This window comes from Acanthisitta chloris, unplaced genomic scaffold (genome assembly GCF_000695815.1).
Source record: "Acanthisitta chloris isolate BGI_N310 unplaced genomic scaffold, ASM69581v1 scaffold14657, whole genome shotgun sequence".
Lineage (NCBI taxonomy): Eukaryota > Metazoa > Chordata > Aves > Passeriformes > Acanthisittidae > Acanthisitta > Acanthisitta chloris.
The window spans coordinates 36290-63268 of record NW_008681043.1 but is presented as its reverse complement, the minus strand read 5'-3'; the positions used below and the strand labels follow the sequence as shown (position 1 = coordinate 63268).

The following is a 26979-nucleotide window of genomic DNA, read 5'->3' as shown; positions in this document are numbered from 1 at the left end:
GTGCGCTCAGGCCCCGCCGAGCGCTGCGGGGAGACCAGGCCGCGGGGCTGAAACCCCTGCGGGGCTGCTGGGCCTCCACAACACTGCACCTTACTGCCCTGAAATACTGGGCAATGGACTCAGAGCTCAAGTAATGTATTAGACTGTCATCTTGGACTTTGAACTCTGTTCTCTTTGCTACCAACACTTGGCGTTTCTGTAGTGCTGTCACAGGAAGACCTGTCACAGGTCTTCATGTAGGTAACAGATTACAAGAATGTGCTGATTTTAAATGGGCATCTTTCCTTAAGCTCTGTATCACAGCTAGGGAAACAGAAACAAAGAGGGCAGTGAGCTGTCCATAGCTGCTGCACCAGCTGACACCACAACCCAGACTCTGCTGTCTGCTCCTGCTGGGCCCAGAGTCACAGAGCTGTCAGCCAGGGACGGTGCAGGAATCCTCCTGCTAGGACAGGGGCTCTGCACTTGAGAGAAACAAAACCATCGCATTTGCTTTTTGCTGACAATGCCTTCTTATTTTCTAAAGCCTCTCCTTGCTGGACACGAACCTACCAGCTGAAGCAGAGCCAGAGCTGCGTGGTTTCATCGCCAAACGCCTGACCAAAGGGGCCCTGTTTGAAGGGATGGGCAATGTTGCATCCGTGGGGCTGAGGTGAGTTGCTGAGATTGTGGGTGAGGAGCTGTAAGGAACACTGGCAGCACAGCACAGCTTGCCTGTCTGCTGCTGCACTTAGTCTAGCCTGGATTCCATGCTCTCAGCCTAATGCTGCTGCCAAGAACAGCCTGGCACAATGGCACTTTCATTTTTCTAGGCAGCTTTGAGAAAAATACCCTAGTAAATAATTTACTGTTTGGATATTTTAAAAATCCTGCATGTGTTCATGGTTATTTCCTTTGAAACTGATCACAGTGGGAGAAAGCAGGTCTAAGAGCTCTGCATGTAACCATAGGAGCCACCAGTGCTGGCTGGTGAAATTCATTCAGAAATCATGTACATCTGCTTTTTTTTCCCCCCTCAGCATACCAGAATGTAAAGTTGGTTGTTATTACTGTCGTTTCCAACAAGAAAATCTTCTAGAAATGGCAACATTGGAATCAGACATCAATGCTCCAGAATATGTGGTTTGTTTCTTAGGTGGCTCAGAGAAAGGCCTGGAACTATATCCTTACCTTTAAACCTTCTTTACCTGTGTGGGGAGGGAGATGATGTAAAGATTTTCTTGCCATTTTATCTGTCTCTGCTTGAAATCAGCTCATTTGTGCACACCTTCCAGTAACTGAAAATGTCAGCAACAGCCATAACTGAAAGGGAAAAATGCAGGTCTTGAGTCATGCATCTTATTTTCCTTAAGATGATACTTTCAGACTTGAGCTGGACAAATACATTCAAAGTCTGAAGACAAGCCTTGATTTGGAGGTAAAGCCTAACTTCATTTTTTTTCTAAGTGGAAAAAATTAGTATTTCTGCAAATTAGTTGCTAAGACAGTCTGGAAAATTTAGTCTGTAGAGACAAAATAGGTGTTTTAAGTGTAAGTATGTAGCCCTGTGAGAGATGCTTGATTCAGTGTAGTGGCAATGAATGTCTCGAGTGCTATCAGCCACGAAAGTTAAGGGAATAAAAAGGGGGAGGACTTTTTTGTGCCAGTCATAAATCTCTGAAAGGTTACTTACAGTTAGATTTGGAGAGAAGAGTGACTAATAAAAGGTAACGTCTGCAGGGAAGTTACTGATCTCCAGCTCTGTTCTTATCACTTCTGGATGCTCAGGAAGGACTTTTTGTGGGTTTCTTGTCACATGTTTCTAGTGGAAGCTCTGTATTTTAAGCCTCTGTTACCCCTTCTGCAGTTGCTTGGTCTGTGCTCAGTCTATCCCAGAAATGTTACACTTCTGGCTGTTCCTCAAAACACAAAGCCTTTCGTTGGTGATAGAATGTGGCTTTAAATGTAACCTCATTGTTTCAGTTCGCTGTGGTTTGAGATTAAGAAGGCTCTGACATCCAAATATCTTAGGTTGAGGAGATTTTTTCATAGGCTTCTATTTGTGTAGAAATCCGATTCGTAGTTAAAGTTTTAATGTTTCCACTTCTTACAGCAAAAAAACTTGGAGTCCTGTGTTGGCCCCTACCTGAGGAGCTGGTTTGAGAATGCCATCTGCCCTGTCCAGAGGGTTGTGCAGCTCTTCCAGGACAAACTTGCCTCTCTCTTACATGCTGTAAGTGCACTTAAAACTGGGTGACTAAAAGACCATCAGAAGGAATCTCAGTGACCTTAAGAACATGCTTAAAATGTTTCTTGTATTTGCTTTCCCAGACAGGAGGAAATGAAGACCAACATTTTCTTCCTTTTTCCCTTTCTTTTTTTTTCTCTTTTTAAATTCAGATCAAGTACTTTTTCCCTGCCTTATTGCTAAGGAAGCACATAACAATTTCTTCTATCAGTTTTAATAGTTAACTCATTTAAAATTACCTAGTAGTGTCCAGGTTGAAATTGGAATGAGAACATCAGAAAGAGCATGAGCAATCTGTCCCTGCTAGAATTCCCCTGAACAAAGAGGGTGTTATATTGCACATGTGCCTTGGGTAATTCACTAGAAACAGAAAAGAAACTCATCCTATCTCTAGTCCCTGAGTTTGAGGAGACTTTGGATAGAATAGCTAATAGATCATAACTGCTGTATCTCTTCTGAGCACAAAACCAGCTGCAATGAGTGTAACAAGGATACTGCCTTAGCTTCTGCTCTTTCTCTGCAAAGAACAGGTTTTAAAGTACCACATCACATATTTATTGCTCACAACTGCAATACAGCAACAGAAGTGAAAGTTGCATCCAGCTTTTCTCTTTTTTGTTTAAGGCTCTGAGCTACACTCCTGTAGAAGTGAAAAATGCAGATGAAAGAACAGAAAAGGACATCAGCAGGTAAAGATTTGAGGCCCAGGGAGCCATGGGTAACGTGGCTGTGGTGTGTGACAGCCTCCTCCTTGCTGTCCAGGAGATGTAAAGAAACAAGCAGTTCACCAGAGCTCTCTGTGTCAGGTTTCTGGCAGCTGCCAGTCTCCAAGGACTTGTCCAGGAAGGCACAATGACCTCCTTGTGCATTGCCATGACAGAGGAGCAGCACAAGTCTATGGTTATAGACTGCAGTGGACCTCAGCCTCAGCTGCATAATGCAGGTGAGATTACAGCTGGGAATATTTCATGCTACTCACTCGGATCCCTCAGCTGCTGAGAGCTGTGGATGTTAGAGGTATTTGAGGATGTTCAGAAACTCATAGACTCATATGCCCAGAAAGTTTGGATTCTGGCTGGAAACTGGAGCACCTGCTTCCCTATGAGGCAGCAGAGCAGTTTGTTCTAGCAGACACACTGGAACTCTGGGTTGAAAATGGTTGATAATAAAATCCGAAAAACTAAGTAGTTTGTGGACCATGAAAATATGACTTGTACAACTCAGGGAAGCTGCAAAACTGATTTTTTTCCTGTTCTCAAAAGGGATTCACCAGTCAGAGTTTCATGTAATCACTGCAGCTTTGTTTGCCTTTCTTTTCCACGTGTATTGTTTCTTCTTAAGACATATTTCCTGGCCCAGGTACAAAACTATTAGTTGCTACTTGAGAATGATTAAACCAGGTGAATGCAGCTGTGTAATTACATTGAGCTTATTTTCTTTTTGTCATCTCTCCTCCACATTCCTGACACGTAACAGGAAGCAACAGGTTCTGTGAGGACTGGATGCAGGCCTTTGGGAACGGTGCTGAGGCTGGGAACCCATTCCTCTCCCGGCAGATCTTGGAAAACTTTAAACTGAAGGTAAATGTTCAGACGTGTTAAAGACCTGAAGCAGATATTAGGGTTACTGAGGGAGCAAATACTCCTTTTGCAGCAAAGTTTTAGGTTATTTACCATGTTTATATGTCATTAACTGATTAACTCTGAAGCTTAATCTGAGCAGTTGACAAGACCAGCTGTAAAGTAGTATGAAGGTTTCCTCAGTGAATGCTCCAAAGATGTTTTCTTATGCTTAAAATAAAACCCAATTTTTTTCCTCCCATAAAATACTGTTAATTTGAACTGTGCACACACAGTATCAGGTAATTGATAATATGGTTCAGTAGTTAACACTACATCAAGTTGTGTCCACACATTTTGCATCGTTCCAGTAACAGGTAATAAGCATCAAGGACAGTGCTCAGTTCTTACATTACTCTTGAGCAGTAATACAAAATGATTTTGCTTCTCCTGCTGTTCTTTTACTTTCCCACATGACAGTGTTTCTTGCCATGCAGAAGGATAAGGAAGTGCTGTTCCTCTTTCCTCAGGCTATACAGGACATTAACAACCTGAAGAGGTTTATCCGCCAGGCTGAAATGAACCACTATGCCTTGTTCAAGTGTTACCTGTTCCTAAAGAACTGTGGCAGTGGAGACATCCTCCTGAAGATTGTGAAAGTGGAACATGCAGAAATGCCAGAAGCCAGAAATGTAGTGACTGTCCTCGAGGAATTCATGAGAGAGACATCTGTGGCTTAAAATTGTGTATAAATCAGTAATTTCTTCTGTGCAGCTATGACAGGGTTTTTAATTTATATTTAAAAATATTACCTTAGTTGCTGTTTCATCTGCTTTCCCCCTTTTTAGATGAAGCAGTATGAGCTTTTTTTAATGTGTGAACATCAGGTCATGCAAACTCCTGCACAGGTTTCAGTGCTTACCAGATTCCAACTGACTTGCTCCTGTTCTGAGGAAATCATGACATCTGGTTTTTTACAGTCCTTACATTGAAAAAAAACCCAAACCCCAAGTCCCTTACCTAGAAATCATTTCAGTGTTTTAAACCTCTCTAAAATGATCCTGTGCAAGCATTAAGATCTGGCTACTTTGTTTTAATAAAGAAGCACAAACTTCTGGAGAGATCATAATAAATGAGTTAATCGTATTAGTTTATAGGAGAGAACATAGCTAACAAGTCTGTAGCTAGGTTTCTGCATTCTCCTTTCAGTTTGGCAGTTTGTTCTGCTGTCAGTGGATAAAGAAGTCATCACTGGTGTGAGACAGAGCTGCCTTAGGCCTGGGCAGCCTCAGTGATCAGTGTGTGTGCACAGCCATGGACAGGCAGCAGATTAATCCCCTTCTTTCTTAGCTTGCAGTGAGACCAAGACCTTCTTTGTATGTCTTAGTACCCATTTTGCATAACTGTAAATGATCATATTTTTTCAGTGGTGAAGAATTAAACCTGAACATTTTACAGATTAAATAGTAATTTTAAATTAACAGAAACATCTTCAGAAATTGAAGTAAATTAAGTTCCCAAGTTAATTGCTCAGACTTTTAAACATTTCAGTGTACTTCAGCAATGAACTCTTACCCACATCATAGGCCATGTAGGCAGCAGAATCCCTGAAGGGAATCTTTGCTGGAATGAAAACTCTTCAGGTCTCTGAGTGATGATTTCTGCAAAGCTCCTGTTGGTTCCTTTGGCAGCAGTGTTTGAACAACCCTCCCCAAAACAGTAACTGTACAGTCTTACTGACAGTCCAGTGGGACTGTGCTCTGTGCTGTGGGGACAGAAGGTGAGTGATAACCTGTGACACTTCTCCCCTTTATCTTTCAGACAGACATAAAAATGAGTTATCAATGTCAGTATTAAAAGATTACATTGCAGAGCTCCAAACCAATTGCTCTGCTCTTAAGTACTGTGTTAACTGTAGGCAAACTTACAAAACTGCCCTTGAAACTTTTACCTTGGTTGCTTTTTGGCATGAGATACAGAACAATTCTATTTAAAAAAGACAAAAATTAAAATGAAACAGAAAACAAAGAAAAAAAAGCACCACCAAAAAAAAATTTAATGGATTCTGTGCTCAAATAATATTGTTACAACAAAAATATACAGAATGTACACAATACAAAAATATTTGGAAACACCATAGCATCTTACCTTGCAAATATCACTTTGTTTCACTAGCCCTTCACGGGAAAGTAGCATTTGTTCAGTATTTTAAGGCAGAAAATTACATAGTTTAGTGCTTTGTGTGTAACACTTGGCTGTGTTGTTAGCATTAGCAGTGTAAGCAAAAGGAAAGCTGCATAAATCTGTCTTTATTTGCAAACGAAACAGATACTGGGGGAGTCAGGAGAGAATCAGTGACAATGTGTCCATTAAGCTCACTGAAAATAAGGTACTTCTGCTACTTGTCAGGCCTAGGGAATAATTTGTGCTCTGTGTATTAAAGTACATCGAAACATAAATGTTGGGTACTCCTCCTGGCATTTCAGAAATAGCTCATTAGAAAGCTTTTCCCAATTAAAACCAATGGTTAATGGTGACATTAAAAATGCATTTACCTTTAAACAAACTTGGTTTCTGTCTTAGGTGTGATTCTTTTCTGCAGAGCTGCAAAATGCATTGCTGTCCTTTAGAAGCAGCTCTTGGCATCAGTGATGGCAGAAGGAATCCTGGAGCTGTGATCACAGAGCACTGCAGAGCACCCACCACCCTAACAGAGCCAGGAGAGCAGCAGTGTGGGGAGGCTCAACCCCAGAGGTGCTGGCCTGGCCTCTCTAGCTCCCAGTTTGCCTCCAGAGGTGGCTGGTGTTGGACTGCACCCACATTCCAGTTGCACACTAGGAAAAGCCAGTGGATGGGGCTTCCAAAGCAACTGAGCTAAACTTGGATCTGTGTAAACAGACTTTGAGCTCTTTACTCACTGAAGAATGTGTGAAAGTCCTACCCACCATCCTGTGAGACTAAATATTGGCACAGAGCAGCAGGTGCCTGGTGAGGTCAACGGTTCACTGCCACATCAGTACCAGCTCAAATGTGTCATGTCCCATCCTTTACCCCCCCGATGGAACTGAAATGACCTAATCTGATCTGAAACACAAGGGCAGTGCAATTCATCAGAAGGAACAAGGTCTTGGGATACAGAATCCCTGAGCTTATTTCTAGTCACAATTTCTCTAGCCTCCCCCTCCCCTGCTGATAACACACTTCCCACTGCCAAAGGAGCAAGTGGTGATAAATCACAACATGCCACGTAAGTGCTGAGATTCCTCAGCGACTGACAGGGGAAGAGTGACACGAGATGTTGCCTTAAGGACTCAGCAAAAGCAAATTCATCAGCATTTTGACAACTCTGCTACACCTCACTCAGGGTTTCTGGTCACCTCTCCCACCAGTGCATTACGACCCTCTCCCTCCTCCTCCCAGCTGTGGGAAGTCAATCCCTACCTGTCTCCCAAGCACTAGGAACAGAGGGTACCACTTGATCTACCTGCTGCTGCCTGAGCTACTTTCCTGCTTTCCTGGGAGCAGGAGCCTGTGCTGCTGCCTGAGCCACTTTTCCTGCTTTCCTGGGAGCAGGAGCCTGTGCTGCTGTGCTGCTGGCAGGTGTCCCCAGCAGCTCCCACCTGCTCCAGCACCCATGCTGCTGCAGTACACACTGCAGGGCAAACGGTGCACAGACAGCTCCTGAAGCTTTGTTCCTCCTCCAGGTGTGTCCTCACTCAAGGGCACAGCACAAACCTCCTCTAAGCTGCACTGCTCGAGCCTGCACAGTGGTGACAGTTCTGCTCTAGCACTGCACAGCGTAAGGTTCATCATCCAACTGATGTAAAATCCTGGCAGCAGAGGAAATAACACCAAACAATCACCAGGACCACTCAGTGGGATGCTCCTTCAGGAGCACATTGCTGACTGTGACAGGCTGGAGCCACAGCTCAGCAGGATGGAGGATATTCTGTGTCTGACGTCAGGCAGCAGTGTCAAGGGCACCTGGAGGTAAAAGGAAAGGCTGGTTGCTATGAGCTCTGGTGCTGCAGTACTGTGGCACTCCTGGGTGTGCTAGAAAACATAACTAGAATTCATGGGACTCTGTTAAAGCATAACAAGTTTTCACATTGTGACTTTAGTGATTAAAAAAAATAATTATAAAAGTTTAAGGACTTTGTGCTGCTCCTGACTCCGTGGGCTGAGTGACTCTCAGCACACAACAGGCTCTTTAAAACCTGCTCCATGGATGGGGAGAGATTTCAGCCCTGCTGAGCAGGCATGTGAGAGGGTTTAATTTCTTCTCTCACAATAAATCTAGTACTGCTTTAAGGTCTGACCTTTCTGATCCCCAGGGCTGCTTGTAGACTTGCTCAGGCAGGGTATGGGGGCACAGAATGGGGGTCAGAAAGGTGAACAACAGTTTAAAAGAACAAGTCATAAGCTCAACCTCAGAGCTGTTTTCAACCAGTTCACGTAAACTACATTCACCTATGGATACAGGACCAAAGAAGAGTGTCTGGATTACTCTGTTAGCTCCCTCCCACTCCTGGGCAGAGCAAAGACGTGGGCCAGGGTCAGGCTGATGAAGAAACTGGTGGCTCTGGAACTTGTATCTTGCTGTTTCACCCCGGAGCACACACTGGCAGGCACAGAACTTTACTGGGGAGAAACTGATGGACATGAAATAGTTTCCAGCTGAGTAACCCAAAATAAACATCAATTGGTGCATATTGTGCTCTGGTAAATTACAGGCAAAATAATCTGGAGTTTTGCAATTGACATTTTCTACTACGATTTTCAAAGTTTCCATAACACTTCAGGGGAACTGTCATTCCTAGTCACCTCTGTTTTAAAGGCATCTGTAATGAGAAAGGCTTGGCAATAGTGAGGAAAGGCATGTCCTCATTACTTGTTGACCATGTCAGTACTCTCCTGGCTCCCTGCTCTCCTGCCACTCCCAGGGAGATGATCTCCACCACTAGGACACTCTCTGGGCCAGCACCTGAAACAATCCATGTGAACTCTCATGACTGCTTTGATATGGACCCAAACAGGGGAAAAATGGCACAGGGAGCCAATCCCCTCCCCTCAAATAAACAGAGCTCAGGCCCTTGATCAGACGGCCCATGAGCATTGTGCTACCCATGCAGAACAACAGAGGTGCAGTCAAGAATTGTTTCATTTGCAGGTAAGGCTTATTCCAGGCTGTAGAAACACCTATTTTCTCCCCCTTCCATTTCCCCCAGGCAACAGAAGTTTTACTAGTGCATAATGTGGGAGCAGAACTTCACCCCTCAAACCAGAGATATTTTTCCTATGAGACAAAGCAAGGGGCAGCTGATAAGCACTTGTGAATGTCCCCCCTAGAAGGACAGACTCCTGCTAGTTTGTGGTATCATCTGGCAGCATGGATAACACAGCAGAGAGAATAAAGCCCAGACACAGAGACATTTTGCTACAGAGCAAACAATGGCTGTGATGCCCATGAGATGTGCTGTGAAAGGCTCTGCAGGTGGTGCCTGGGCACCAGCAGGAAAAGGGAGAAAAGGAAGAAAGGAACTCATCTGGAGAGACTCTTACTGCTGCTTTTTCCAGGCCATCAAAATAGGTGGGTAAAGGGGAGAGGAGAGAAGGATACCCACATTCCTGGACTGTAGTTTGGCAGCTCTCTAAAGTGACAAGCAAAGTAAGCACCTTACAGAGAAGAGTAGCTGTAAGCACTGCTTGTGCTACAGATGTTCCCATCTGGGCCCCAGGTCTGTGCAGGCACCTGTGACTGAGCTACAGACCAGTTACAGACTGCCTGAACCTGGGTCTGAGCAGCCTTAGAGACAAAGGCATCACTGCCACCAGCTGTGGTTTGGAGCTCCTCAACATCCACCGCCTCGGGGAGAGGCACCCTCAGAATTCAGCAGGCACCTTAAAACCAGTTTCATCCATTTCACAGTCACCATGGTAGCACTGTCACACCCTTTCCACTTCCGTGGGAAACCAGTGCTACAAACAACCTGATTTAACTCCACTGCCTTAGTGGACTTGGCCCCAGAGACTGTTTGGCTGTCAAGGTTGGATATTTCCCACCCTGGGCTGCTATGGGTGGTCCTGGTCCCACTTTTCTAGTAAGAAACTGCTGGAAGAGTTGAGATCCTTGCTGGAGGCTCACTGCAGGCCAGGTGTTAGGTCAGCATGGCCAGAAATAAAGTGAGAGGAAAACAGCACCTGATTGTCACCTGATAAAATCACAAATGAACATTTGTCCTCCTTTTCTGCATCCCTCAAAAAAATACCAAACTCCCCAGACATGCTTTCTAGCCACAATAGGCTGGGGAGGAGGGGAATGATTAATTAAAATCCAGTGAAACATGCACAGTAGATGTCACCTCTGGCTGGGTGTCCACAACACACTCAGATGCTCAATGTTTATAGTGCAATTGCATTTGACCTGTAGTTGAAGACCAGTTTCCATCACTCTGTGTGATCAAGTTCTGCTGATTCCTTTGAAAGTTGTGCAAGACAAGTTTCACCATAGGCTAAAATATCTTAGGAACCATTCAAGTAATTAGACAGTGGCACTGGTATGGCTGAACAGTCAGATGTGTCCATAGAAACCAGACTCAAGCTGCCTCGTGAGTACCATGTGAGTCTCTAATTAGGAAATGTCTGCTCTTTTCTTCCATTTAGTGTTCAGTAACACTGAGGAGATTCATTCAATAATTGGCCATAATTCCAGCACTGACCTGGAAAATACAAATACCTCATACAAAATATTGATGTGTGCTGACAAACCAAGCAGTAAGTGCCCAGGTACAAACTGCCCCGGGCAGGGCAGAAATTGCAGGGCTTGGCCAGCCACGACAGCAGTTCCTGCTGGACCAGCCCATTCTTTCATGAGATCTTTAAGCATCTCCTCCAGCACACACTGGTGTTCCAGAGAATCATCCTCCCCTAAGTTAAGTACAAAAATAGATCCTCCATTCATGTAGCACAGCTGACAGATGATTTCCGCTCCCGGCTTTGCTGTCCCGTGTGTTCAAGGAGGGGGAGGTAGCTTTAGATCCAACAGGCTGTAGGCAAAAATGTTCCAGAAGATGGCAAACAAGACAAAAATGACATAAATAGAAAGGAAGATCCACCACAAGGTCTGATCTTGGAGTCTCTGCTCATAGTTCCTCAGGATGACGACGCCGAGGGTGATTCCAACCATCACCCCCCCCAGGTGAGCCATGAAGCTGGGGTGGGGGCACGGGGGGTAAGCTGAGGGGTGGAACCTCAGCCACACAGCTCTCCCAAACTCAAAGCTCACTGCAATAAAGAAGAAAAGATAAATTAATTGTCCACCCTGCAGGGAGCACTGCAGAGACAGAGGGGAGGAACTGCCTTGCCTGGGGAGCACACAGAAGCAGTTTGGTCTTGTGACAGTGTAGATGGTGGGGAATAGTCACCCTCCAAAATTTAGAGCAAATCATAACAAAAAGAGGTCAGAATTTGAAGACAATTGTCTGTGATGAACACATGGCTTAGTTTCCTGTATCATTCTGCCCTAGGGATGTGGCTGGAAGATAATTCATTAATGTGTGTATAATGCTGCTGCCACCCCAGATAGGAAGAGCTCTAGGAAACCTGAGCATCCTCATGATGAAAACATTGCTTGTCTGAGAATCCAAGGAGAAGATGTTGCAATCCCACACCTTCACAAGCAGCACAAGCTGCAGATGTTGGCTGACAACAAACCCCAAACCCTCACTTAGAACTGCTTGTGCTGAAAGCCAAAATCTGCAATGGAGAGCAGTGTGGCTGCTGCTGCCAGAAGGTCCAGCTGCAAGTTCCTACCAAAACTGCTGCAAAGTCAAAACTCTCTGAATCAGCAGGCACTGATTTGACAGGGACACACAGAACAGGATTCCTTGCATGCCAAGGATTGCAGGATACTTACTACAGACCAAGGCAACAGCCATGCGCAGCAGTTTGAATTGGCACTTCATTCCTGACCAGTTCTGGAGAAGAGACAAGGAGAAGAAAGTAATGCTGATACAACCCTGGGTATTGCATTTAGATTCAGGCCAAACACTGTCACTTGTCAGGCAATTTCTCAATGCATTCAAGCCCTGCTGTGTTTCCCCAGTGCCTATAATTTCAGGCTCCCTGAAATGCTGCAGCTCAGACCTTTGGCAGAGCACAGACAAAAAAATAAATCCCTCAATAAAAGCATATAAAGTGCCATAAGAAAACCTGGATTTGGCCTCTGTCTTCAGGCTTGGTCATTAATCAATAGAGTGGAATAAGAGTCTCTGAATGATAATCTCAGTTCATGGGAGAAATATTTAAATTCCTTCTTTTCCACTTGCACAAAATTTCCAAGCAGAAAAAGAAATAATGTTTTGGGATCTCAAATGTATGACAACACTATTACTCATATTTAGTGGCTCAATGAAATTTCACCTGTTGAAAGAAGTATGAGATACCAAAGACAGTCAGTTCCCTTGTGAAAAACTCCCTGTTCATCACACTGAAGGAAGGAAAAGAAATGTTTATAAACTCTTCAGCCTAACTTTAATAGCACTTAGTGACTTGTCAGCCTGCTGAAGAAATATTTTGCCACAACTATTATATATATTCAAGTTTGATGTGTGATCTCTCTGTAAATCACTTCTGGGACTGCATAAATGCAATCTCTACAATATAAGGAACTCATTTTCTCTCTCCACAGAGAAACTAACCCAGTCAGAAGGCTCTGAGCTCATGTTGATTAATACTGTGCTGCTTCCTTCAGCTTTCATTTCCAAGTTACTGCTTTGAATTCCTCCCCTCACTCTTTTCCTTGGGGTGACATGCTTTATTGCTTCCCCCATTGGCTTTAATTGCAGTAATATTTATTTTTACAACAGGGATGTTTTCATTTCCTTTGGTTACCAGGAGGCACAAGGGAACAGAAGAGTCAAGAGACCCTCCCTACAACAGCCTCCCCTCTCCATAACAGGCTCAAAGCACCTGGGCCAGACTGTGCTTTGCCAGCAACAGTCAGAGCATCTTCCAGTGTGCAGGAGCATCACTTCTAGGCAACAAGTGAGCACAGAGAGAGAGGAGGGGAAAGAAAAGCAAAAAAACCTCAACTGGAAAGGCAGTCAAAGTAATTTCAGCTGAGAAGACAGGCAGTGGATGATGGAGAAACAGAGATGCTAAGTAGCAATTCCTAAACAGATTTGGGGGTGGCCAATGAGTAGGGAAATGACAGGGAACTTCGTGGTGATTTGAGGAGCCTGGGAAGGTAATTGGTGAATAATTTCCATACACCTCTGGCAGAGTCTCTTCCTCTAAAGCAACCCAAAATTTCCTCCACTGTCCCTCTCTGACCCTGTGGATAATGGTGTTAAAAACCTGTGTGTGCATTGCCACCCTGCAAGGCAGAGGAAACCTCCTGTTTCTGCAGGGACATAGACCACACTGAAAATATCTGTACAGGATGCATTGCCCAGTGGAAACTCTGGGGGAGAGGAGCAGCCCCTCTCCTCCACTCCCCATCTCTCTTCCAGCCACTTAACTGTCCTATTTTGGACAACAGCCCCAGCTCACTCATGCTCTGAAATGCTTGAAGACAGCCAAGGAGATTATTCTGCTCAGGAAGTCACTCTCCCCACACTCCCAGCTGCTACAAAGCCTGTCTGAAGCAGCACCATTGCAGGTCACAGCTGGATCCTGCTGACTTCACTGCACACAAGCACTAAATACAAGGTTTTCCTTTAAGCTTGACTCCAGTACCACCACACACACGTTTTCCAGCACTGATATAACAGACCTTCTGTCTCTACTGCAGCCAACCCACACTATCCTCCCACTCAGACCCAGGGGAGGAGAATTCCCACAATTTTTACGGCTATGCTGCTGTGATATTGCTGGTACAGGACAGACATGCAGCCCTGTGCCCACCACACATGAATTCTCTCTCAGCAAAGCCCTTTTTGCCCAGTGCAGCTGAGGAGTCCCAGATGTGCTGGGCTCTGCCACCACCTAGCTGAGGGCTGGGGATGAGCTCCTCTTTCCAGCCTTAGAGGAATGACAATGCTGATATTTACTGACCTTTGTAAAGTATTTCATTAGGTGAAACAGCAAGAAGATGCATCACTAGATTGCCCAGGGTTTAGCTTCAGTCTGGCTCTTGCAAGTGGAGACAAGGGATATTCTGCACACGAATCCACCAAAGACTAAACCTCCCTAGATACCCAAATGAAATTACATGGCACACGCAGACAGAAACAGGTCTGCAACTTCTCCAGAGCCAGTCTACTCCTTCTTCTCAAACATCTGTCACCCCTTGCAAGCAGAGCTGATAGCCTGGAGAACACTGAGGAGTCTTGGATTACAACCTCTCTGGTTTCTCCTGGCAAACTGCCACTCATCAGGGTACCAAGGCACCAACTCCAGTGTAGTGTTTCCATTCCAGGACCACAGCACTGAGACAGGATTCTTAACTGGGGCAAGATGTGAATGACCCAGCTGGGTCAGGGCTTGTTCCCAAGCCCTTTGGGCCAGCAGACCTGGGGTCAGACAGTCATTGTGGTACTCACCATCACTATATTGGCCAAGTGAGCAGAGACAAGAGCGTACACCCCTCCAGAGGAACCCACCACTGGTGCCCTCATGTCAGCCACAGACACTGCCAGGGACCCTGAGAGGAAGAACAAGTGTTTGTGACAAGTGCCAGGCAAACAGACACACTCTCCTACCCTAGATCACTGCTACTGCCTGTTTGTGCTAATTGCTGCAGGTCAGCAACACAGAAAGAGAAGGAGGGAGAATCAATCGACTTGTGAGGCTAACTCAGTCCTGTAGAGTTGCCAAGACAGTGACTGATTGATTCTTCTGCACCTACTTTAAAGGCAGCCAAGCAAGGCAGCAACACATCTTCAAACCCATGCTGCAAAAAGGCATTTATACCCTGAGTGAAGGAACAAGGAAGCAGGAGACAGACAAATATCTGTGTCTTGTTTTTCACCTGAAGATAAAATAGAAGTAGCTCCCATATTGGCATGACAAATATTTGCACAATGTGAAGGAACTGGGGACTTGTAACTTAGCACAGGCCTTTGATCAAAGCACAGCCTGTTACTTGTAAAACTTCAGAGTAAAACTAGCTGAAAATCACCTGGATGGAGGCAGCAACACATGACAGCAAAAGGACAGGTCAGTCACATAAAGGCACCACTAGCCAAACACAGACACAGCTTCTCCTTAACCCAGCTGGATCTGCTCTGAGCTCCTTTCTCTGCAAACTGTGAGAGGAATTTCAGAGATAGGCAGACAAAGGCACACTTGGTGTCACAAGGCAGGGAGAATGAAGATCTTTGTGATGAGCAGGAGTGGGAAAGACACACTGGCAAATCTTGAGAGTCCTCAGTAGTACAGAATCCAACTGAGTTCTTTGCTAATTGCTCAGCTGATTCTGGGTCAAGAAAGTGCTGAGGTTCCAACAACTAACTCTGCTGATAGCTCCCTCCCTCACTGTATGGCCCTGAGACTTCTCAGCTCTTAAACACTGCCATTAAGGAAAAAGTTAATGAGAAATAAAGGAGTCATGAGAAGTTGCAGCTAAATCCTCAGACACTGCACTGAGCCTCTCAATTTCAGCCTTAAAGTGTCTTCCCAGTAAACCCACACAAATGAGAAAGAAACATAAAAATTGTGGCCCACGACTACATTTTACTGTTCATTCCTGATTGTTTAGGAGCTGAGCTATCTTTATACAGCCAGAGAAACCTTCCTGTGGCCCTGGGGCCCTGCCATGGCCACAGCAGTCTGAGGCACCAGGCACCTCACAGTGCTCACCTGGGCTCAGTGTTTCCCTGCCCTGCCCAGATTGCTGTGTGCATGTACACACAGTAATGAAGCTCTGGGGTTTTGTATCGATGTAGAAATGTCTGGAAAGTTGTTAATTGGGGACCACTTCAGTTGGTGCTTGTTAGCATAACAGGCCAGGGATGGTGGAGCTGCTCTGCTAACTCCTTTCTCTGCATTAAATAGTGTGGTGTTTGTACCATGCCTAGTCCTGTGTCCTAGGCCAATTATTCTTTCCACAGTCTCTCTCCAGGAATGTAGGATTTATTAGTACCCAATGCAGCCCATTTTACAGAGGCTTTGTCTGCTTATTATGGGAAAAAAAAATAATTATGTAGCTGAAAAAGCAAGCAAACACCATAAATCTTGAACTAAGGCAGTCAATCCTTGTCTGAGTTCTGCTGTGAAGCTCTTGGCTGTTCTCACACTCTCCTCCTGTTTTAATCAGATGTTGATCTATTGTGTTCTAACTTCCATCACCTCCAAACTGCTGGAAATTCCAAACATAAATAAAAGCAATACACCACCAACTAAAAATCAATCAAACCCCATGGCCTCAGGATTAAATGAATTTTCCAGATTCCTATGCACTGCTTACACCTACAACCAAATCCTTCTTGCTTGCTCAGGCTGTAGAAAGCTGACAGAAATAGAGGAAGGGCTGGCACAGGACCAGCAGGACCTCCATGTTCAGGAAGATCCTCTCAAACAAGGCTGTTTTAAAGCAACAGGTTGTTGGTGCTTTTTCAGCAGGTCTCCTAAACACAGAGCCTATGGCTAGACAGAAACAGATGTCAAGTTGTACCATATTTCCCACTTCCAGCCCCCAAAAGAATTTCAGTGACTGCTCTTCTCCTAACCCTGAATGTCACAAAATGTTTCTCCTACACAAAAGTCATCCCCAACCATTTTCAGATGCTTCTCCATCTGGAGCATCCAGAGGTGTCACCTACCTGCCACGACTCCTGCAACGTACACAAAACTGATCCTCGCAGCTCCGTGCACCATTTCCAGGGGAACCCCAACCAAGAGCTGAAGGACAACATTGAGTCCAAGGTGTTCTATCCTGCAGCAAGGAAAAACAACAGTTATCCTCTTTCCAACCCTTTGCCTCCCTTTTCTACCCTTGAGACAGAGATACCTTGGAAAGAAAATCACAAAGTACCTGCAGCATGAGAGTAGATTGTTAACTCTGGGAAAAACAATGGCCCCTGAAAATATTCAGACTGATGTTTCTTCCCTCCTTACTGCTTATTATCTTTTTCATATCCACCCAGATCCTTTCAGCCAAAGACCTTGTAGAATGTTTGGTTCTTAGTCAGACTAGGGTTTTTTCCTTTTTCCTTTGAAGCCATTAAATGGCTTGTCAAAAAAAGCAGCAAGATGGCAGCAGAGCCTGGAACAGAAGCCAGAAATTTGACCTGCTCCTCCCTTCTTCCCTGCTAATGGCAGAGCCTTTCCCTGCACTCACATTGCCCTGATGGGGAGTGGATGGTAAGTCAAGAACGAGGTGAGCCCAGAAGTTCCAGGACTGTTGCCACCTCCCCATGCCATAATGCTGCTTTACAGTAGGTGCTGTCTGACCCTCACCCTTTTCTGCTGTGCCTACATCAACGTGACCATGGTCAGAGTGGGAAGCAGAGAGCACTTTGATCTCTGGCTAGTGCACAGGTGTATCCACTGAAACTCTCTCTTCACCTACCCTTGTTCCCATTACTGTCAAGAGCAAAGCTCCTGCGGAACACAGTGGGATAAGCTGGGCTGGGAGCACTCCTGCAGAAAGTCCCACTGTGCAGGAGCTCTTGCAGCCTGGACACAGTGTGACAGCTCAGCTCTGTGTGTTGGGTCAAGACTCCAGGGCAGCAGCTTTTGCCTGAGCCAAATCAATAGTTTCAAAGCAAGTTCTTTGTGGCTCCAATCAATAGTACTTAACAAAACTGTCCTGCCACTTTTCAAAGCTCTATACAAATATTTACCCATGTCTTTGCCATCTGCAGGATCTTCCACTGAGGTAACAATAGCACCAGGCCCCTGCACAGGGTGCTCAGCACTGTGCTAGTGGCTGAGATTTGCCCTGGGCTCACAGGGCTGTGACATCTCACTGGGCACAGGGTGTCCTGTTCCTGTATGCTCACAAAGCAGGTGGATCTAAGTGACATAAAGGTCAGTGTCTTTTGGGGGAAAGAGAGCACAGCAGCGAATGCCTTGAAAATCCACATCTTATTTTACACAAGAAGTACCAGGGCTGCTGACAGGCAGCCACGAGCAATCTTTGGTCTAAGTTATGTGCATTTCCACTGTTTTGGCCTTTCTGCATGTTACCATAGCAATTCCATATACATGAGAGAAAAACACTGCTGGTGACATGCAGTAATGGCAGAACAGCCTCATAAATGAGAATTTAGAATTGGACCGGAAAAAACTGCTGGAAATGAGACTGCAGGAAACAGTCCTGCCCTGGTGTCTTAGTAGGTTTGTTTCCACTGCACTTCTCTCCAAAGATAAATCTCCTCCCTGCACCAGACACTGAGCACTGCAGTTTGTCAGCATGGGAAACTGCTGCATGTAACAGAGTTCTTTTATTACCTTCCTTGAGACTTTGAAGCCACTGGGCATGGTCATATTCTGGCACTTGTTCTGATGCTGCATGTTCACAGAACTTAGGAATTAAATTAGGAGCAACCAGCAAAGGTCAAACTGAGCTCACAGACCAGAGACAAAGCACCCAAGTGCCCTTTCACAGAGGGCAGGGAAGCTTTGGCTGGCACAGACTCAACACCATGAGGTGGCACCTGACATTCTCACACAAAGGCCTGGGCCTTATTTTTCCAAGGAAGCTTTTGTCAGAGCTCAGCAAAGTTTACCCTGGACTCTAAAGTGAGTGCTCTGACTCACAGCTGTTCTTAGAGACTTCCCAGGAGCAATCTCATTCACTTCTCCTCCCCACCCTGTGAGGAGCTTTGAAGGCTCCACAGTCAATAAGCACCCATAAAATATAATTACCCTTTGCCAGTGCTGAATGTGTCATTCTTGAAATGACAATTTCATTGATTTATTAAAGACTTTCTCCTTCCCTGGGACCAAACAAATGGGACTGAGCATCAATGCAAGTCATTAGTTATGGCAGTGATACAAATGTGTGAGCCTCAGATAATCAACGTCTGCTTTCCATGAGAGCAGAAGGACAGAATTTACAGCTTTGCCTTTTCAGCCATTGACAAAGCTCCTTCCACCAGGTCCAACACACAGCCTGTACATTTTTGGAATCTTTCTAGAGGCACAGCCAGCCCAGCCTTAGCAACTGCTGTCTTCTCTCACACCTTCCTGCTGCCACTTGCTCTTCAAACACAGACCAAGTGCACTAAATTGAGGAACAATCCACATTAGCATCTAAAAGTCCCAGCTGGAAGCAGGATAACAATAGACCCCTGGCATTGTGTTACCCTCTCACTTGAAAACCAGAGGAGAATGATGGGTGTCCCCTAAAAAACATTATTACCTTTCCAAGATTTATCTGTTTTCTTCGCATGAAAAGAGTTCAACACACAGAAGTTAGCAATAAATAAACATTTAGCCTAACTCCAGATTCTGCAGATAAATCACAGCCCTTATTGCTCCAGGGGAGCTCCCCATTGTTTTGAAGGCTCTGTAGCTAAAGAACTTGGAATCCACCATGGAACACCGAGTGTCCTGCACAGCACCTTCCCCTCTGCTCCACTCTGGAGCAGCTAGAGATGTGACTGAGATTGTCCAGCCAAGGTGGAGAGTGACAGAGTGCACAGCTACAGGACAGGCTGGCCTGGCACAGGCCAGAAAAACCTGCCACGGGTGATACAGGGAGTATTTAAATGCTGCAAAAAAATTGTCCTTGTGCAGGTTCTTCCCTGCAACTGTGTCCTAAAGCAGCCTGTGGTTACATGAGTGAGACAGTAAACACCACCACCACCAGAAGAAAGCCCAAATGCAAACTGAGTAACATTAGTTAAAATCAAGTCTCTTACAAACCCTGTTTCCCCTGTATCCTCAGTGATGGAAATTTCCACTTCTCATGTCACATAACCATCCTCATGTCTAATCTCAATGGTCTCCACTGGAAACCTAAATACAATGGACTCTTTGGAGGGACTCAGCAGAGCACAGATGTTCAGAAATTTCTTCTAAAAACTTCCCTGCTCTTTCTTGGGTGGAGTCTGTTCTGTCTGATTTCTGTCCAGAGCTGAGGGGCACATCTTGTGCTCCAAGGCAATTACACACCAAGGCAGTTATTCCATGGTGATGATGATGAGACATCAGCATGTCTTCCATCAGGGACATGGGAAAAGGAAAAGATTGACTCGATCTTTCTGGCCTTTCACAGCAGAACATTGACTGATGGGAATATAGGCTTTCTATTCAGGAACAAAGGGTCCTTATGCAGTTCAAACTCCAAACTATTGCTGAAAGTCTTGTTGCTGCAGTTCTACAATGACAGAATTAAAGAAAACTGCAATTATCTGCCAGGAATGTGTGAAGATAATGATCTGAGAAACTGCTCTGAGGGGGTAGAGTGTTCTGCACAGGGCTGAACTTTCCTGTGACACTCACTCATCACTATGGCATCACAAACATCACACAATTAAGTCTATTTGAGTTTTGGGAGGACGAGCACAGTTGAGAAGCAGAGTTAGAATCCCCATGCCTTGTATTCTCTTCCCAAATCTGCCACATACCTCCCACAGGATGAAGGAGGATTCAATTTACTGTGCACCTGCACCTTGCATTGTGTGATGGATGGACCATTCCCTGTCCATCTGGTCAGTTGGGATTGGCAACTCTTTGGGAACTCTGGTGTTTGTGCAGTGTGTACAAAATGGGAGTTCAGCCTTGACTCAGGCATTATCTCAGTCCCTACAGAAGGGACAACATTACTAAGTGATGACATATCATAGGCACAGGGAATCTGATTGAATTCTCCAAGCTCAGCTAGGAAGTCTAGCAAGGATACACCCTGTAGTTTTAAAATCCAGTCCAGCATCTTTGCAGACTTGTTCTACCACTTGCACAGCTCCTTGTGGGACACTGAGCTTCGACCTGGGGTTGTTTTAGGAAGTGTGCAGTTAGAGGAAGGTGGAGACCCAACATTGCTGAGGGGAACAGCAGCATCTGTTAAGCTCCTTGTGTTGCCTTCTCCCTTCAGAGACCAGCAAAGGTTTGTCCCTCATTGCCCAAAACTCCACAAGAGCTTCAGATTTCTATGTGGAATTTATGACACATGTCTTAAAATTTCAGAGCTGATTCTGTCACTTCCTCCTCCTCCTCCCTCTCTCTGGGGAACATGAACTGTGGGGACTCCCCACAGTTTGTAATACTCACCCTGCATGCATGAATATGTAGGTTAGGTACCTCCAGGCCTGAGCACGGAGCTGGGGGTGGTACAGCAATGCATTCTTCAGGTATAGGGGGTGGCTGACTTGCAGCACAAATCTGTCTAACACCACTCCATTGTAAAGAAAAAAGGCAACCTAGAAGAGCAGGGAGATTCCTTGGTTAGCAAATGCCTTTCCTCACTGAAAAGCAATTTGTAGCTTAAAATCATGGAGAAAAAGGTAAAAAATACAATGTTTTTTTCTCCCATTTGACAGCTTGATACAGCATACAAGTTCCCTATTTGGAGGGACCTACAACAGGTTGATATAACTGTGTATAACTCTCAATATGACCTTCTGTAACTCACCAGCCACTGAGCCAGAGGAACTCAGCACCCTAACGACCAGTGCCACGTTATATCCTACTCTGGACTTACTGGAGCACATTACTCAGCAGCTGTGCAAAGGTCTCATCTAGGCAACATATAGGCAAATTATTTAACCCAATTTCTCTCCCCTCTTTTTCCCCTCACTTCACAGAATGGTAACCATATAGGAATTTGTCTTCTGATTCCATTATTTGAATTACCAGTTTACCCTAGAATGGTCCAGAATTTCAATTCTCAACAAGTTTTGCTATAGTTTCCCAAATTCTGCAGTCTCATATACAAGTAGTTTCACTGACTAAGAAGCACACTTGGAGACAGATAGGATCACAGTCTCCACTTACACACACCCAAACAGGAGAGCCAAAACCACTACCAGCTTCACGTTTATCCTTGTCTGGATCTAAACGAGTCCCACTCTAACCTTGTTCATGTCCCAGCACAGCTCTGGGGGAGAGCTCCCAGGGAGGTCCCTCAGGTACTTGCCTCTACGATGGTGATGGTGATCATGAACCAGGGTGGGGGGCAGCAGGTGTAGCTGTCGTAGTACCACTTGCGGTCGATCTCTCGCGGGAGAGTTTCGTACGCCACGTGCCGGATCAGCCTCTGCGACAGGCTCAGCCCTGTCTCCTCCAGCAGGGCCTTGCTGCACAGCCTCCTGTTCCCCTGCAGGATGGCCTGGCGGAAACTGTTCGACCTTTTGTTGCTCATCTGGGTAAAAAGACGAGGACGAAGCCGTGAGGACACAGCATAATCCTCCAGGGATATTAGGAGGTCCAGGCAGGAGAGACACCACCAGGCTGAGCTTTAGGAACTGAGGCTCAGGGTGGTCACAGGGTGACCTACATGGAGTGAAAGGAAAACCAGCACCAGGATCTGCCATCATAATGCCAATAATGAGGTCAGGGCAGAGCAGAGGCTGCTGGTGCACCTGGCTGAGCTCTATGGCCCATAGAGCCCATTCTATCAGCTGAGCTGTGGCCCATTCTCCAGCCTTCCATCCACTGTCTTCACCATGGGTTAGCATGACTCATGTTCCTGCATCCTCCTTCCCTCAGCTCCCCCTGCTCTATCACACTTCCCTGCACTTGTCATCTCTTAGGACAGAAGGTGTCTTGAAGGTAGCACCAGGTACATCCACAGCAGATCTAACCCTTTGTCTGGTCCTTGTGGCAGGAGTTAGCTCTGGGCAAAGAAAACCATCTCTTTGTGTAGAACAAAACTGCATGAGCAACAGCAACAAAACAACAAGTTAATCTGGTGCTCAGGCTGTCTTAGCTACTGTAAGCTTGCAAGTCTTTACAAGGCTTCTTCTACAACAGTTATCCTCAGAGGGGGCAGGCTCTGGGACAGCACAGGCTTAGAGCTCATTTGGATATGTATTATCACCTTCCATGCATCGATTTAGCTGTCTATCTCTTTGAGCATACACTTTCCCAATTTGGATGCATAATTAAAGCAATTGCATTTGCAAACGAGGCAGATGGAATTTTATGCCTAGCCTGCTAGGGGCGGGGGAACAAACCAGGTCTGAAAGAGCTTGCTCCAAGATTTGGATAATTGCTAATTAGCCCTGATGTCAAACAAACCTGCTGCTTCAGAGTCACTGAATCTTGGGCAGGAAGCTCCCAAGGCTCCCTGTGCACACAGACTGTGGCAGGGGGACCCTTCCACACCAGGCAGCAAAGCAAACATGACAGCCTGGTCCTTCTCTGAGACAAGTGCTAACTGCTCTCAAACCACCAGCACCTTCAGCCTCCCAGAGCCAAATCAGAGATGACATTCAACACTGTTGGCTTCCAGTGGTCTTGGATCGTGCTGGTCTCAGCTGTTATCCCAAAGCCAGCAAAGCCCAGAGCTTGTGCTCTCAGTGCCCAGTCAGATGGGGAATTGCACCAAGCTGCTTAAAACACAGTAATCACTGCAGGAAGCCACCTCCTCTTAATCACTGGAGGAAGGGCAAAGGGGCCATCTGAGGTGATGGCACTGCGACCCACTCTCCCTGTCCCTCCTTAGCCTTCTGCTTGCAGCCTGTCCCTCCACACAGAGAAACCCTGACAGGCAATTGATGAGCTTAATTTTTTTTTAAAACTGGGGAAAAATTTGTTGTTGCTGTTTTTCTCTTTGAGTTGTTTAGTGAGAAAGTGGTCCAAAAGCTTTTATCTAAAACTAGGAAAGATGGGGGGTGGAAAAGTGTTGGTGATGTGCTGCATTAAGCAAGCTGCTCATATTGAAAGGCATTTTGTTCATAGAGAGACATCCACTTTCCCTAGCATGTGTGAGGTGCCCTTTGGTAGGTAAGAGATGCACCTCAGTTTCAAAGGTACCTTTAGCCACCTAATGACCTCCCTGTGTCCACAGAAGAAAGCTTCACTCCAGGTTAGCTCGGAGCAGCCTGTCAGAGACATCCTGTATGTGTTCCCTTGCAGAGTTCATTCTGTTCTCTCTGCCTTTGCTCCTCTTGGGGACAAGAAAAAAATTCAAAAATATTTGTCAGGTGTCCTTTAAAGCAGAGGATATTGAAGGAAGGTCCAGAGCTGCAAGGGGATGGGTTCAGCAAACTGTGAAGGTAGCAGTGGGGAACAGCACATTCCCTCCATCCTTCATTCCTGCAGAAAGTTACTATACAGAGAGGAAGAGATTTCCCTTGCAAAACAGTCAAGCTGACCTGACTGGAAACCATGCACTGTCACCTCTGCCCTTTGGTATTACCACACCAAAACAAACCAAGGCTTAGAGCTACAGCTCTCTCAGAAGGTGGGTTAGACACATCTGCCAGAAAGGAAGTTTTTCCTACTTAGATCTGAACCTGCCTTCAGCACTGAGAATGCAAAAATTGAGGATGAGTCTTTCCTGCCTGGCATGGGACAGTGCCAGACTCTGGCAAAGGACAATGTTCTGCTTTTGTTCAGCACACATGGCAGTGTAGAGCTAGTCTTGGATCAGCTGCAGCTTGCAGTGGCACTGGCCATTCCCACTGGCAGCTCAATTTATCAGTGTTTCTTGGCTATCTGTACTAGTGTGGTTACCTCAGATAACCAATAGCCAAGTCATGGAGCATTTCCCCCATCTCCAGTTTCATGGCTTGTGTGGGGCACAGGATCCTTTTTATGGTTTTATTCAGCCTCACTCAGGAGGTTTTGAAAACCATGGATTTCTGCCCATTTCATATTGGCATCTTTGAGGCTGGTCCACAGCTATTTTTAGACACATACTGCTCTGTGACAGGCAATGCATTCAGCTCTGCAGCTCTGATCCTCCAAGACACAGAGCACTAAATCAGAAGTTAGCACAAGCTTTTTAAAAGCCTCTGCCAGCTCCAGTTTTATAACCCACTTTACTTACAAATGCAACCTCTCCAATCAATTTTGCTTTCAAGATTCACATTTATTTTCTTCCCTCTCTCCACAACTCTACAAAATGCTAATGTGGGCAGAGACAGTTTTTCCCAAAATGTGTATCTTAGCATCAAGTTCATCTGTCACAGATGTTCACATCCTCCAAGCCAACCTGGTAGCACTGTTGGGAACAAGGATATGTGTGGATGTCCTTATTAACACAGCTTTGCTCAATAGCAGCCCTTTAGCTGGGGACCACAGTGCTCCAGAGAACAGGCAGAGCTCTTGGTGCTCAGGATGAGCTGCAGAAAAGGAAAACCACACACACAGAGCCATGCTTGTAAAATCTCTGACTTAGAACAGGTCAGCCTTTCCCTTCACTACACCCAGCACCATCATTCTGGGGAGCTGACCAGTTCTGACTAAGCCACCGAAACAGAGAAATTAACCTCAGCAAAAAGCAGAGATGGATGATGACCAGCAAGCACAAGTCTGCACCTAAACACACCACACAGTTTCCAGGACTGACAGCTATGAAGTGAAGAAAGTCACTGATTGCACAGTGATTCTGTGTCAACTCTGCCCCTTCTTTCCATCAGGAAGTTCAAAAGGCAGGGAAAAGAGAAGAAGCTCTAAAAAAGTTTGGACATTGGAAAACAATAGAAACTAGAGGAGAAGTGAGAAGAGAGATGTCATTTGTAAGGAGTTGAATGTTCTGGCATTTGCATTGCTTGATGATTAGACAGTGCAAAAAGTGCAGATGAGGAGAGAGGGGCTGATGACAGAAAAATCAGTGGCTTTTTTACAGGAGTCATTCAATAGTAGTGAGGGAAATTTGTCATTTTGCAGAAATCACATCGGGTGGGTGTGAGCTGGCACCATCTCTTACCCCCAGAGGAGGAGGATGCCCAAGAGTTTCACCTCCCACCTGCCCCTCTTAGCTTGTGCTGCTCTGGAGCCCAGAGAGAGAGGAGAGAGGAGCAGCTCAGTTCTGCTCCTGAGCCTGTTGCCAATGCCTTGGCTGGCCCCAGGCCATCATTTCTGAACAAGAAATTAGATGATACCACTTCCTGTGACCTAAGTGCTGTGCAGCCCAATTAGTGAATGCTTACATGGTGCTTTGAACATCCCAAACTGTAGAACAAGCAGCTGTTACTATAAATACACTGCTGAGCACTGAGTACCATGGACCACATTGTTTGTTATGCTGGAGCTGAGGAAAACCTCACACTCCCTGTGATCTGTTTAATAGTTGCTGCATTTATTTTTCTGTGTACCTAAATACAGACAAGAAGCTCTCAAGACAGCTTGATTAGATACAGCAGGTCTATGTCATTGCATCACAGTCACTCCACCTTGACACTGCCCACAGCCTGACAGAGGGCATGGCCTGGATCCTTGACAGCTGTGCTGTTATCATACTGTTCTGATTGATGTGAAGACACATGGAAGACACTTTCTTTCTAAACCAGGAACACATGCATGGGTGACCATGACAAATGGAGAGATCAAATCCCCACGTTGACTGCAGGAACATACAGAGATGCAAATTGCATCCAGTGAAACCTCAGACATGTGGCAAACTTGCATTGCTCATTGACTTTGTCACTCAGGTTCATCTCACTGTTGCACTAAATCTGCTGGGACTCAGGTGTGCAAGGACAGAGCAAGAGCAAGGCAAAGCCCCTGGATGGCCACTGTTCAAGACATCTTGCAAACAACACCTTTAGGCCATCCTGGGCACCTGACAACAATGTCTACGTTTGTGTTGCCTCAACAAACTGCCTTGACGAGAAACAGAGAGATCCCTTGGCTAATTGACTCATTAGTAGAGATGGAGAGGCATCCAGATCATGACTCATGCAGTCTGAGACATCTCACCTGGGATAAAATGAATGTGCCCTAGAAACACTTCATCCCCGTCGCTGTTGATGCCTACAGCAGTGCAATGTGACTCCACCCAGCAAGTCAACACCACGTTATCTCTACATTTTTGTCTGGAAGTGGTGAAATCTCTAGATAAAACAGGAGACATGCAGACTGACAGACCTCTGCTTGCAAACAAACGGCTCCTTATGGCAGCAAGCAACTGATAGAGAGGGAAAAGCCTTTGAACTGGCAGCTGCCATGAAGCAGTGGCTTCTGAGCATGGCAGAAGCTTCTGCTTCATGACCTTTTTACAACAGGTCCCACAGTTTCTTCCCATGAAAATTTGTTTCCTTGGAAAAATCAGCAGTAACTTGACTCTTGGCTTAAGAGTTCAGTCACCACTGAATGCTTCAGCAAGTCCATGAGGAATGTGATGCAGGGACA

General features: G+C 45.6%; 2 protein-coding genes across 2 annotated transcripts in view; one reads left to right on the top strand and one right to left on the bottom strand.

Annotated features, from left to right (window-relative positions):
- Positions 1-526: 526 nt before the first annotated feature.
- On the top strand, positions 527-4667 carry LOC103805316 (chromosome unknown open reading frame, human C17orf75; the record flags this gene model as incomplete). The annotated part of the gene is made up of 8 exons (XM_009077958.1): positions 527-652; positions 1020-1160; positions 1360-1417; positions 2093-2212; positions 2852-2916; positions 3034-3170; positions 3704-3807; positions 4317-4667. Coding segments are annotated over 8 exons (961 nt in total), but the record flags the coding sequence as incomplete, so codon positions are not given.
- A 6131-nt stretch (positions 4668-10798) lies between these two features.
- Positions 10799-26979, bottom strand: part of LOC103805315 (rhomboid-related protein 3) — a gene marked incomplete at its 5' end in the record, with an annotated part of 16488 nt that continues 307 nt past the window's right edge. Inside the window, 6 exons of the mRNA XM_009077957.1 lie at positions 10799-11070; positions 11702-11762; positions 14331-14431; positions 16551-16663; positions 20950-21098; positions 21815-22039. Of these exons, the coding sequence (XP_009076205.1) occupies positions 10799-11070; positions 11702-11762; positions 14331-14431; positions 16551-16663; positions 20950-21098; positions 21815-22039 (921 nt within the window). The remainder of the gene's footprint in view (positions 11071-11701; positions 11763-14330; positions 14432-16550; positions 16664-20949; positions 21099-21814; positions 22040-26979) is intronic.